At 48.7% G+C, this 14,061-nt stretch overlaps 1 protein-coding gene across 4 annotated transcripts in view; it reads left to right on the top strand.

Moving 5' to 3' along the window:
- The window catches only part of DDX3X (DEAD-box helicase 3 X-linked), a 293,692-nt gene that overhangs the window by 220,087 nt on the left and 59,544 nt on the right, over positions 1 to 14,061 (top strand). For all 4 annotated transcript variants that reach the window (XM_029603138.1, XM_029603137.1, XM_029603141.1 and 1 more), the window contains one exon: positions 5,134 to 5,251. In XM_029603138.1, coding sequence (XP_029458998.1) covers positions 5,134 to 5,251 — 118 coding nt within the window. The remainder of the gene's footprint in view (positions 1 to 5,133; positions 5,252 to 14,061) is intronic.

The raw sequence follows: 14,061 nt of genomic DNA, 5'->3' as shown, positions 1-14,061 counted from the left end.
GTCGGCAGTCTCCAGGGTCGTCCATCTTCGGTCACTTGGCTGGGTGGTGAACTTCGCCAAGAGCTCCCTCACCCCCTCGCAGCACTTGGATTTTTTGGGAGCACACTTCGATACACTCCAGGGCAAGGTTTTCCTACGCCCGGACAAGGCCCAATTCCTCCGGGAGCAGGTACAGAGTTTTCCTGTTACCAGATCCCACGTCCTGGGACTACCTGCAACTCTTGGGCTCCTTGGCCTCCACGATCGATCTCATCCCATGGGCTTTTGCACACCTCTGCCCCCCCTACAAGCAGCTCTGCTCTCTCACTGGAAACCAATCTCCCAGGTTTACCAACTGGTTCTTCCGCTCCCACAGTCTGCCAAGGACAGCCTGGACTGGTGGCTGGATCCACGCCATCTAGCACAAGGTGTTTCCCTCGAGACACCGGATTGGGTGGTCACCACCAATGCCAGTCTATCTGATTGGGGGGCAGTATGCCTCCGGAGTTCGGCACAGGGGCTCTGGACGAAGGAGCAAGCGTCCTGGCCGATCAATCGCCTGGAAACCAGGGCAGTGCGTCTGGCTCTCCTGCATTTCTTACCCTTGGTGAGGAATCGAGCAGTGAGGGTCCTATTGGACAACGCGACGACAGTCTCGTATATCAATCGCCAAGGAGGCACGAAGAGCCAGCACATGTCGCCCGCCTAATGTCCTGTGCGGAGAAGCACATAGCGTGCCTGGCAGCGTCTCACATTGTGGGTGTCAACATTCAGGCAGACTACTTGAGTTGTCAGCAGATGGATCCCGGGGAGTGGTCGCTCTCCGCAGCCATGCGTCTCCTTTGGCAGCGCTGGGGGACGCCACGATTTGACCCCATGGTGACGTCCCTAAACACCAAGGCAGTCCAGTTCTTCAGCCACTGGCTGGAGTGAGGGACAGAAGGAGTGGACCCTCTGGTGCTCCCCTGGCTGGACCACGTTCTACTCTACATCTTTCCCCTCTGGGCAAGGTCCTTCGGAGAATAGAGCTTCATCGGAGGCCCGTCATTCAGGTGGCTACCGAGTGGCCACGGCGTCCTTGGTTTGCAGTCCTGCTTCATCTGGCAGTGGACGGCCCGATCCGGTTGGGCCATCTTCTGCGATTGCTTCATCAAGGGCCAGTATTTTTTGAGCAGGCAGAACGCTTCTGTCTTGCGGCCTGGCTTTTGAAAGGCACCGCCTCCGACGCAAAGGATATCCTGATGCAGTAGTCTCAACTCTCCTCAAGGCCCGGAAAACTTAAACGTCAGCTACCTACGTGCGGGTCTGGAAGGTTTTTGAGGCATGGTGCACAGCGCATGATACCCCTACTGCAAAAAGGCCTTAGTGCCGCAGATCCTAGCGTTCCTTCAAGAAGGATCGGATAAAGGACTCTCCTACAATTCTTTAAGGGTTCAGGTCGCTGCCCTGGGCTCGCTCCTTCAGTATGCAGACCAGTCCTCTCTTGGGACAGCCAGATATCGCCTGTTTTCTCAAAGGCGTGAAGCACTTACGGCCCCCGGTCAGGTATCTGTTCCCTTCTTGGAGTCTTAACTTGGTTCTCCGGTCTCTGGCAGGCCCTCCTTTCGAGCTTCTACGAAACGCTACCATTAAAGATATCACGCTCAAGACTGTCTTCCTGGTGGCCATAAGTTCCGCGCGCCACATCTTGGAACTTCAAGCACTCTCCTGCAGAGAACCCTATCTCCGGTTCACGGATTCAGGTGAACCGGAGATAGGGGTTTTGCTACGCACAGTGCCCTCCTTCCTACCCAAAGTCTTAATCGTCTTTCCACCTGAATCAGACGGTCGAGCTCCCATCCTTCTCAGCGGGGGATTCGGGTCACCTTAGTTCTCTGGACGTCAAGCAGGTCCTCATTCGCTATTTGGAGGTCACAAATGATTTTCGAGTCTCAGACCACTTGTTTGTGTTGTGGTCAGGACTGAGGAAGGGTTCCCCGGCTTCGAAGACAATCGCCAGGTGGCTTAAGGAAGCAATAGTTACGGCGTACATAGGTAAGGGTAGGGATCCTCCGCGGGGGATCAAAGCGCACTCTCTCTGTTCCCAGGCTGCATCCTAGGCCGAAGTACAGTCTGTCTCTTCACAAGAGATCTGTCGGGCGGTGACTTGGAAGTCTCTTCATACCTTTGCACGTCATTACCAATTGCATCTACAGTCGTTGTCCTCGGGATGTTTTGGCGACAGTCATTTGAGCAGGGCTTGCAAGGGCCCACCCAGTGTAGGGAAGCTTTGGTACATCCCACCGTCTGGACTGATCCTGGTATGTACAGGGAAAAGAAAATTACTTCTTGCCTGCTAATTTTTGTTCCTGTAGTACCAAGGATCAGTCCAGACGCCCACCTCTCGATTCTTCCCTGCTCGACCTATCTACTGCACTCTTGTTTTCTCATTGTTTACTTACACTCGACTTCTAGAGCCTGTTGAGCTCGCGAGTCTGTTACTTAGTTCGTTCTGCAAGTTTCAATTCTGGCACCAGTTGCCTTAGTTGAGATTTTTATGATTGTTGCACTTGATCCAGCCTTGGTATGTGGTTGTTCTGGCTTTGATATTCTTGATACTGAGCTCCTGCAGAGGGTGCACACGTACTTATGCCAGCACCCTTCGAAGCCTTGTCTGACTCCATCTGCTGGACAGGGGACATAACCCATCGTCTGGACTGATCCTTGGTACTACAGGAACAAAAATTAGCAGGTAAATAATTTTCTTATTCTGGAATTCCTGCAGAACGGCTTACAGAAGGGGGGGTCTCAACTCCAAGGTGTAGGTGGCTGCTTTGGCCTTCTACAGAGCCAAGGTGGAGGGCAGCAGCCTAGCCTCTCACCCGGACGTCTCCTGCTTCCTGAAAGGGGTCAAACAGATCAGACCACCCTTAAAGTGGCAGGTGCCTCTTTAGAACTCAATCTAGTCCTAGACTTCCTAGCAGGAGCCTCCTTCAGACCCACCCACGGGCTGTCCCTCCAACTAACATTGAAGACTGCATTTCTAGTGGCAGTCTGTTCGGCCAGTCGCAAATCCGAGCTTCAAGCACTGTCCTGTCGAACTGTTCCTCAGGTTCACACTGGGATCCATACAGCTACGCACGGTCCCCTCTTTCCTCCCAAAAGTGGTTTCTCGCTTCCATCTAAACCAAACCATCTCGCTGCCATTGCCAGACAAGCATAAGGACTCTGAAGAATCTCGCCGCCTTCGCCATCTTAACGTCAGCAGACTCCTAGTCAGAAACCTGGAAAGGTCAGAATCCGTACGAAAGCCGGACCACCTCTTCGTCCTTCACAGTGGGAAGAAACAAAGGAAAGCAGCCTCACGGGCAACCATAGCCCGCTGGATTAAAGAAGTAATCAAGGCGGCCTACGTAGAGGCAGGCAATCATCCACCTCTACAAGTCAGGGCCCATTCTACTAGAGCCTAGGCAGTGTCCTGGGCGGAAACCAAGATGCTGTCACCTGCTGAGATCTGTCGGGCGGCGACATGGTCCTCCATTCACACCTTCTCTAGGTTCTGCCACCTGGATGTGCAAGCTCGGGAGGACACAGCATTCGCAAGGGCAATACTAAGTGGGCCACGTCAGCCTCCCACCCGGTTCGGGAGTAGCTTTTGTACATCCCATTGGTCCTGAGTCCATTTGCTACACACTAGGAAATGGAGAAATTACTTACTTGATAATTTTGTTTGTCTTAGTGTAGACAGATGGACTCGGCATCCTGCCTACGGCTGCCAACAAACACTGAAACCTTGTGTGACAATCCCCGAGAGCAAGACAACACGGGTATGCCAAGCTCCCCTCTAAGACACCCATACCTACTGGGTGTCGGCGTTTCTCAGTTGAGTGCACTGGCGGTCTCCAACTATAACCACATCAACCAGTTCAAGTTAATCACGTTAACAAAGTTATTCAGTCACACATATATCCATAATTGCTTTTTGAAGAGAATACTGAAGAGCAGAGCTTCCTGCAGGGGTATATGTACTAGGGCTGGCGTCTGATTGAATTCTGACTCAGTCTCCAACTGCTATCAGCACACTATACCCATTGGTCCCGAGACCATCTGTCTACACTAAGGAAAACGAAATCTTACAACTCTAGCTTGTTTGTTCCTTAGATCTGTTTCATCTTCAGCATGCTGACACTCACTAGTTTCAAAGCGAGGTAAAGCCCACCTATCTTGCCTCACCTTAAATTCATCTCTTCTGATTAGAAAACTGTCCAATAGCCTAACAGAACTCCCCATATCTCAACTCTCATTGGACCAACCATGCATTTTAAACTAATAAAGGGAACAACCTAGTTCAACTTACTCACACCAGCCCTTTAAACAGAGCTGTATGGGACTTGACAGAGAAACTAATAATGTGAGGAGAAACAAGGGGAATGGGAAATGTATGTTGTAAGAATGTTAAAACAAGGGATATAATTATTGTAGTATTCATTGTTTGATACTGATTTGTACAATAAGTGGGAGATCAATGTGTGTTTATGACTGAAGTGTTAGAATGAATGTTTTTAAAGTATAGTAGAAATGTATCTGGATGGTGTTCATGAATTAATGATTTGAATATTGCCTGAACTTTGTTTTATATAATAAAATACTCTAGGTAGCCGGGGGGGGGGGGGCAATATTCAAATTCAACTGTGCTTATTGATTACTACAACAGAAAAACACTCTGTATAGAGTAGGGTACAAGTACATCAGTTATTTCCACAGGCATTTATTTAAAAATACTTTTATTTACAAAACCATATTATTCAAAAATCATTAGAAAAATTGCTTTGAGATCATTGCACATTATATTAATTGAATGACTCCTTTACATCATTCATGAATACCATCCAGATACAGATATATATATCTCGAAACCCCCCCCTCCCCCTTTCATGGCTACCTACAGAATTCCCTCTATTCTGTATCCAGTCTCTGCCATTGCAGAACTGTCCCCTACCCAAGGACCACAGCTTTGTGGAACCTGGTACACATGGAATTTAAGTTCAACCAACCATCACTGTTTCCTGCTGTGCTCAGGATTTAGATCCAGGTCCACCAGCTGTGCACAGAATTTTGAGCCACCAGTCCAGCCCAGAAAGCTATATGCTTATTGACAGACAACTTTTCTTACAGGTTGCAGCTCGAGGACTAGACATTTCAAATGTGAAACATGTCATAAACTTTGATTTGCCAAGCGACATTGAAGAGTATGTTCATCGGATTGGCCGTACTGGCCGTGTCGGTAACCTTGGTAAGTTTGGATTCTGTAGCAATGAAGATGGCTTTTTGGATGGTGAACTTAAAACTTGAGTGGAAGTGGAAAGCCATCAAATCTTGATCGCTTAATGCTTGTTAATGGTGGAATAATATTATAAATGGAAAGTTGGCATGTGTGAAAACAATCTGCCAGTAAGGTTGTGTGCAAATGTGCTTGAACTTATTTAGAGGCAGATGAAAAAACTTAGTTCCTTATCCTTCTGCTCACCAGTCAAGAACATATTCCCAGTTATCCAGCATTTGGAGGCAGTTTTTTTTTTTCTTGACCACCTCTACATATGACATTAGAATCCTACATGTCTATGTTCTTTGCCTCCAGCTACCAACAGACACCCCAAGATTTATTTTACTAATTCATACTAACTTTACAGCCAGTTCTCTTTGAGCTGAAACAGCCTTTATGCTTACTACCTAGTTACTAAATTGACTCTTGGCCATGTACGTGCAGATCTGATCTCCTGCAGAGTAGTGAGCCTCTCTACATGTCTTCCTTCTGACTGTTGATTGAGTCAAAGATGACTATTTTGTCACATTTCTACCAGTGTAGCTACTTTTGAGCATAATTGAAACAGCCTACTTTGGCTTTTTCACTACATTAGCGGCTCAACCTTGAGTCGGTCTTCTGACTTCAAATGTCAACTTCCTGTAGCAGTTTACTCATGAGTCACTTAAGAGTTAAATAATGGGACAGACAGGTAGTTCCTTGTACATACCCAGATCAGTCCTGACACCTGGTTCATCTCCCCCTATCAGCAGATGGAGACAGAGAGAAAAAAACCTCAACACATATCTAAGCAACTGTGACACCTGCAGTTTGTCAGTATCTTTCTCCCAGGACAAGCAGGATGGTAGTTCTCACATATGAGTGACATCAGACAGAACCCTGTCACGGAACACTTTTGTTAGTTTCTAGAACTTTGACTGGCACACTGAGCATGCTATAATCCCTGTAGCCACAGGGGTCTCCCTTCAGTCTTTTTTTTTTCTGTACTGAAGTTTGCCTTGCAGGTTAGGAACTCTGAGATTTCTCACCTTTTTTCCTCATGGAAAAATTAAAAGTTCCCTAACAGGGGTCTCCCATTGTGCTCTGTTCCCTCCGATGCTCAGTGAGTACTTTTCCCATGTCTCCGGTCGGTTCCTGCAGGTCACCGACCGTTTCGTGTTCTTTTTTGGCATGGCGACCGGGTTCAGAACGTGCCCAGAGTGCCTGCAAACAGTGTCTATCACGGATACTCACACAGTGTGTGTTGTGCCTGGGCCCATCGCACAATGTCTGCTGATGTCCCGACTGTGCCCAAATAACTCCGAAAGGCAGACGAGCTAGTCTTGACAAGATGGAGTCTCTCCAATTTAAAGTTAACTCCATTGACTTTATGCCCAGTCATCACCGGTGAGTAAACATCCATCCACCGACAAACCTCTCTGGGAGCAGCAGGGGGACTGTGACTGTCCGTCAGACGCCATCCAGGACATCAGTAGCGTCATCCTCTGTGCCGGAGAAAGACCGGACTGAGCACAGAGGGAAACATCTGCACCGACGTGAGTCCACATGTGGTGCTGGCACAGACATCGAAGCTGCATAGATGGCCATCGAGCCGCCTTTGAAGAGGAGCCCCCATCCTCTGCACCCAAGGCGTTCCCCCACCGACATTGGTGCCGGGTACTGAGCCTCCACAAACTCCTGTGGAAGGGCCAGTAACGCCTAGCCTGCCTCCCCCTATAGCTATACTATCCACACCAGCTTTCAGGAAGGAACTGGACATCCTTGTCCACTAGGCAGTCCTCTATGCCTTCCAAAGCCTGCAACCGCCATTGATGCCAGCCCCCATGCCGGCACCGACCCCAGAACCATCTGTTTGCATCATTGCAGGACCAACTCAATACCCTCATTGGTGCTTTCCCGACTCAGCCCATTCCATCGGCACAGAGTCAGCCATCGAGACCGCCACAGCTCCTGATAACCCATTCTGGGCTCCTCGGAGAAAGACGACACAACTTCTAGTCAGACTCTAGCTCCTCGTCCATCGATGCTGGAACCGCTTCCAGGTCCATCAGGGCTCTCGAGGCCTAAACGTCCTCCATTCCCTAGATGCCATCGCAGCCTCCATTGATGCCAGTACACCCGCCATCAATGCCTACATGCCCTGGAATGTTAAACATGCTCCCTCCTTCAAGAACTCCATGACCCATGGGAGGATGTGGACACAGATGACTTGATCTCAGAGCCTTCTCCTCCAGAGGAAAGACTGTCTCCTCCAGAAGACCTTTCTTTCGCCAACTTGATCAAGGAAATGTCTGAAACCGTTCCCTGCAACCTGGTGACAGAAGACACCCATCACAAGACCTTGGAGGTTCTACAGTTTGTTGATGTCCCCAAGGAAATTATGGCCATTCCAGTGCATGAAGTCCTGTTGGATCTCCTACACCACCTATGGGGAGCATCCTGGCACTGTTCCACCAGTCAGCCGGAAAACAGATGCAACATACCTGGTGCAACATGCCCCAGATTTTCAAAAACCACAACTTACTCATTAATCTGTTGTGGAATCCACACACAAGGCCAAGCGATTGCGTCCGCATTCCTCAGCTCCCCCTAGTAAAGACCAGAAGTTCTGGATGGACTGGGTCGAAAAATCTTCCAAGGCTCCATGTTGGTAACCCACATAGCCACCTACCAACTAAATATGACCCAGTACCAAAGAAATCTATGGAAGCAAGTCCAAGATTTCATGGACTCCTTGCCTCAACAGCAGCAAGAAAGCCTGACTGCTATCATCCAGAGGGGGTTTGAAGCAGGGAAGCATGAAGTAAGAGTGGCATAACTCCTTTGAGACTGCTTCCTGGTTATCAGCAACAGGAATCTGTCCTAGAAGATGGGCTTGGCTGAAAGCTTCTGATTTAAGACCTGAAGTCCAAGTTAAGCTTGCTGATCTCCCATGCACAGGAGATACCTCTTTAGAGATAAAATACAGGGCGCAGTGACTCAGTTGAAAGATCACCACGAGACCCTACGTCAATTGTCTACAGTCATTATGGACGCTCCCTCATCCCGCAAAAGCATGAGAAGGGACCCCAGAAGACCGGTCACGCAAGTACTATCCTCCTGCATCTCGAGTGAGACAAGCCAGAGCCCCTCAATGGGGACATACGCACCATCCCAAAGCACCCAGAGCACGTCCAGCCTCCCGATTTTGATGCGTTTCCAGAGAACAGCAGCCAATCAACAAACCCAAGCCTAGGAATACTTGTAGGAGGCCGTCTGCACCACTTCCAACACAATTGGCGCCTCATAACAGATCAGTGGGTAATATCCATCATAGCCCAGGGATACCGTTTAAACTTCCTCAGAGTACCTCCAGACTCTCCACCCAATCCACTGTGGACACGAAAAGACCACGCATTGCTTCTAGAGTCAGAACTTTCCACTCTTCTGTGAACTAGGGCTGTAGAAGCTGGCCCCCTGGGGCAGAGGGTTCTACTCATGTTTTCTGATTCCAAAAAATCAGGCAGTCTCCGCCCCATCCTAGACCTCCGCAATCTTAACAAATTCCTTCAAAAAGAAATTCAGGATGGTGTCTCGGCACCATACTTCCTCTACTACAGCAAGGACATTGGCTCTGTTCTCTGGACCTTCAGGACGCATATGCATAGATCGCCATATTCCCACATCACCGCAAATACCTGCGCTTCATAGTGGGTCACAGACATTTTCATTAGAGTTCTGCCATTCAGTATGGCCTCAGCGCCTCGAGTGTTTACAAAACTCCTAGCAGTGGCTGCCGCACATGTTTCCTTACCTGGATGACTGGTTAATAATCTATCCAAGCAAGGAGCTCTCAACTCTCTAAAGCTCACTACGAATCTTCTACAGTAGCTAGGATTTCTGATAAATTACCAAAAATCCCACTTGAATCCATCTCACCACCCTACCTTCATCTGAGCAGATTTGGGTACTACAGTAGCAAAGGCCTTACTGCCCAATGACCGCGCGGACATTCTCTCCAAACTGGCTACATCTCTGCACACATACAAAACAGCCTCAGCCCATCAATTCCTCACGTTGCTGGGCCACATGGCTTCCACGGTCCACGTCACGCCTATGGACTTTGAAATCTCAGTGGCTTCAAGCCACTCAACCTTTCATCCCTGATCCATATCACTGACCAGCTGTGCCTGTTACTTCTCTGGTGGACAAACGGAGCCAATTTGCTGACAGCTCTACATTTCCAGCTACCAGTTCCTCAAGTGACCTTAACCACTGACGCATCCAACTTGGGTTGGGAGCTCATGAGAACAACCTTCAAACTGAAGGTACTTGGACACAACTTGAAGCAAAGTTTCAAATCAACTTCTTAGAGCTTCGCGCCATACATTATGCTCTATATGCGTTCAAGGACTGCCTTTCACACAACTGTTCTCATACAGACAGACAACACAGTTGCAACATGGTATTTGAACAAACAGGGAGGAACAGGCTCAAAGCTGCACAGATCTGGGCCTGGGCCCTTGCACACTCCATGCATCTCCGGGCCACTTATCTGGCAGGCATACAGAACATAGTAGCAGATCACCTCAGTCGGTTTCCATCCTTACGAGTTCTCTGGATCCCTGTGCAGCGAGCAAAATCTTCAAACACTGGGGTCAACCAACCATCAACCTCTTTGCATCCGAACTGAATCACAAAGTGGACAGATTCTGCTCCCTGCACAGGCAACAAAACATGTTAGCCATGGACACCTTCGCTCGCCTCTGGAACACAGGCTTCCTATATGCGTATCCTCCAATACCACTAATAGCTAACTCTCGTGAAGCTACAACAGGACAGGGGATCAATGATATTCATAGCCCCGTACTGGCATCGACAAGTATGGTTTCCGATGCTTCTCTACCTCTCCATCCGAGAACCCATTTGCCTGGGCACAGTGCCCAATCTCATAACTCAAAACCACGGCATGTTATGCCACCCGAATCTTCAGACCCTATCCCTCACAGCCTAGATGTTGAAAGCCTGATCCTACAACTGCTCAATCTTTCAACTAGGGTATCCCAAGTGCTTGTAGCTTCACAAAAGCCTTCCACACGGAAATCTTTTTTCTAAGTGGAATAGATTTATCATATGGTGCACGCAAAAAGGTATCGACCCCCTTTTCCTGCGCCATACTATCTCTCTGGCACTTTTCAGACTCTGGTCTCCAGACTTCCTCGGTACGGGGTACACCTCAGTGTCTCAGTGTACCACAAGGGAGTTGGGGATGCCCCGATAACAGTGCAGCCCCTTGTGAGTCAGTTTGAGGGGCCTACTACAACTTAAGCTCCCTCTATGGCCACCAGTTACTGAATGGGACCTGAATGTAGTACTTACAAGACTCATGTGTTCCCCGTTTGAGCCTTTGCACTCCTGTGATAAATTTCTTACATGGAATTTTATTTTCCTTGTAGCCATTACATCTGCTCGAAAGGTCAATGAGTTACAAGCCCTTGTCACATATTCACCCTATACAAGGTTCCTCCATGAGTGGTCCTCCGTACTCACCCTAAATTCCTTCCCAAGGTGGTAACCGACTTTCAGCTTAATCAGTCTATAGTCTTGCCTATCTTTTTCCCAAGGCCTCACTCTCACCAGGGCAAGAGTTTCATATCTTGGACTGTAAATGTGCACTTGCATTTTACCTAGACCACACTTCAGTCCATAGGAAATCCACCCAACTTTTTGTTTCTTTCGATAAACTAAACAAACCAGGAGTTGCAGTGGGCAAACAAACTCTCTCCCACTGGCTAGCAGACTGTATCGAACTCTGCTATGAGAAAGCAGGCCTTCCCCTTCAGAGAGGAGTGAAGGTGCACTCAGAGCCATGGCAATGTCAGTAGCACACTTGTTCAGTACAGATTGCTGAGATGTGTAAAGCAACATGGAGCGCTCTCCCCACATTTGCAGCACATTACTGCCTGGACAGGAAGGGACGCCAAGACTCTGCCTTTGGCCAATCCATCTTGAACCTTTTTCCAGTATAATCCCAACTCCCTTCCACATCACCTGCTGTGATTTTCAGGCTGCCTCATTTTTACCAACAATACACCAGTTGTTGTGCCTGTTGCACCAGTTGTATGCTTTTAGTCCAAACAAATGAGTCAGCCTGTAGCTTGCTGTCATCCTGTAGCTTGCTAATCACCCATATGTGAGGACTACCATCCTGCTTGTTCTGGGAGAAAGCAGAGTTGCATACCTGTAACAGGTGTTCTCCCAGGACAGGATGTAGTCCTCACGAAACCCACCCGCCACACCACGGAGTGGAGTCCAAAACCATTTTATTTTTCACTCTCACCTTTTACTACAAACGAGACTGAAGGGAGACCTCTGTGGCTACAGGGATTATGGCATGCTGGGCATGCTCAGTGTGCCAGTCAAAGTTCTAGAAGCTGACAAGTGTTCTGTGACGGCTCTGTCTGACATCACCCATATGTGAGGACTACATCCTGCTGTCCTGGGAGAACACCTGTTTCAGGTAAGCAACTCTGCTGTCTCCAGCAGATGGCAGAGGCTGTTAATTCTGCAGTTGACTAATTTTTTTCAGCTAATTTTTCTTTTGAGCCTTCCTCAGTGTTTTTTAAAAACTTTTTAGAATCCTTAAGGTTCTTCCGTGTCTGGTTGAGGCGGCTGGGCTGGGGGTTGGTACCCTTATGTGTGCTTGGTCTGGGTGCCTGTGAGGTGTAAGTCTGGTTGTCCAGATCCCTCCCTTCATGAAGTCGCTGAGGCAGCTGCAGGCTTATTACAATACTTTTTTACAATTTTTGCCTATTTTAAACAAAACAAAACTGTACCAGAGCACTGCTCTACAGGCGAGCGACTTCCTCCCCTTAGGTTGGAGCTTTTTGTGGGGCTCTGGCTGTTTGGGGGACTTTTTCTTCTGTCGTGAGTACCTTCAGAGAGGATTTTAATTTTATCTCTACCTTATGGTTCGCAGCAGGGCATGCAGTTCATGCGGCTCTGATTTTTTTTTCCTGGCTTAATAGGTCGGGGTTATGTGCTAACTGTGCCGACGGTGGGGAGAGTTTGTCTGTTGCTCCTTCTCCCGCTGAACAGTCGAGTATCTTTTGGACCAGCTGCAACTTTTTCTTTACCTCACCCGGCTGGCGTGAGAACAGCCATTTTGGATTTTGCCACAGCAGTTCCCACGTTGCCTGGGGTGGGGGAGGCTCCTCCATCTGTCTGGCCCGTTGCAGGTTGAGGAACGGGCAGGGAGGGCTGGAAGGGGGGGAGGAAAGCTCTGGTTTGCTTCAGCCAGACCATGCTAGTTTTGGTGCAGGGAGGCTTTTCTCCAGACTGTTTTGTTTCTTCAGGATACCTATATGGCCAGACAGAAAACAGCTTTGGGGGTGATACAGCTGCAGATTCCACCAGTCCAGCCCACTGAGGGTCTTTTGGGAGGGGTCCCAGGAGGTCTCCTATGCCTGGTAATAGGGTTTCCTCAACACAGGGCTTGATTTTTCGCCCACAGGGTGATGCAGCTGGGGCAGTTGATCTGGAGGATGCTATCATAGCTCCTGGTGGTACTGGTTCGGGGTCTGGCCAAGCTCTCCTGGAGGCTCCAGTTATTCCGGCTACCAAGGATGCGGGTCAAGGGGATGACACGCTCTCTTATTCATGAGGCGGAGGATCCTAAGGTGGTCTACCTCTTTAAAAGGGAAGAGCTGGAGGTTTTGCTTCCCTTGGCTTTCCAGGTTCTTGGTTAAAATGCTTCAGGAGAACCAGGATTTGGACGGCGAGGACCCGGTACTAGGTGCCATCCGAGATCCTCAAACTTCTTTCCCTTACCACAAGTCGGTTAGGAAGTTAGTAGAAGAGGAATGGGGGACTCCTAATTCTGGTTTAAAGGTTGGCAGAGCCATGGGGAAACTTTACCCTCTACCAGAACAGGATTTAGAATTTTTTTTCTCTCCCGAAAGTGGATACGGCAGTGTCTACTGTGACTTAAGTGCACCACGGTTCCAGTTATTGGTTCGGCTGCTTTAAAAGATGTACAAGATCGTAAGATGGAGTTAACACCTTAAAGGATTTTTGAGGTGGTGTCCCTGGATTTGCATACAGTGCTTTGTTCAAGTTTCTTGCAGCATGCTCATCTCTGGGTACAGCAGCTTCAAGGTAACTTGTCTCAATCAGGTCTGGACGCGGATACGGCTGAGCGTGTGGAAGAGCTGTGGCTTACAGTGTGGATGCTCTGATTTGGTGCGTACTTCCTCCAGAGTAATGGCATCAGCTGTCGCCACCCAAAGGTTGATTTGGCTTCGCAATTGGGTGGCAGATGTTTCCTCTAAGGCACAATTGGCATCCTTGCCTTTCAAAGGTAAGTTCTTGTTTGAGGATCTAGAGCAGCTGATCCAGTCTCTTGGAGTCCTCAGGTTGCCCAAGGATAAACCTAAGGATAAGAGATTTTTACAATCAAGGTCTCGTTTTCAGTCTGACAGAAGATCGCGGCCTACCCATGGTATGCTGGGACCGCAGAGACAATATTTTTTGTGGGGACAATCCTTTCGTGGAGCCAGAAGGTCCTTTAGGGGATCCCTCTGGTGGCTTCTTGGCAGGAGGTAAGTCTACCCAATGATGCCAGGCTGGTCCACTCAGTTTCTATTATAGGAGGTCGCTTACGGCACTTTTACAATAAGTGGGCCAAGATCATTCAGGACCAGTGGGTTCTCAATGTGATAAACAGTTACGTTTTAGAATTTGTTCGTCCTGTACAGGAATGTTCTAATTTCCCCATGCAGCTATCCGGTCAAGCGGGCTGC

This window comes from Rhinatrema bivittatum, chromosome 5 (assembly GCF_901001135.1).
Source record: "Rhinatrema bivittatum chromosome 5, aRhiBiv1.1, whole genome shotgun sequence".
NCBI lineage: Eukaryota > Metazoa > Chordata > Amphibia > Gymnophiona > Rhinatrematidae > Rhinatrema > Rhinatrema bivittatum.
The sequence above is the reverse complement of the archived record's forward strand: the minus strand, read 5'-3'. Positions and strand labels throughout refer to the sequence as shown.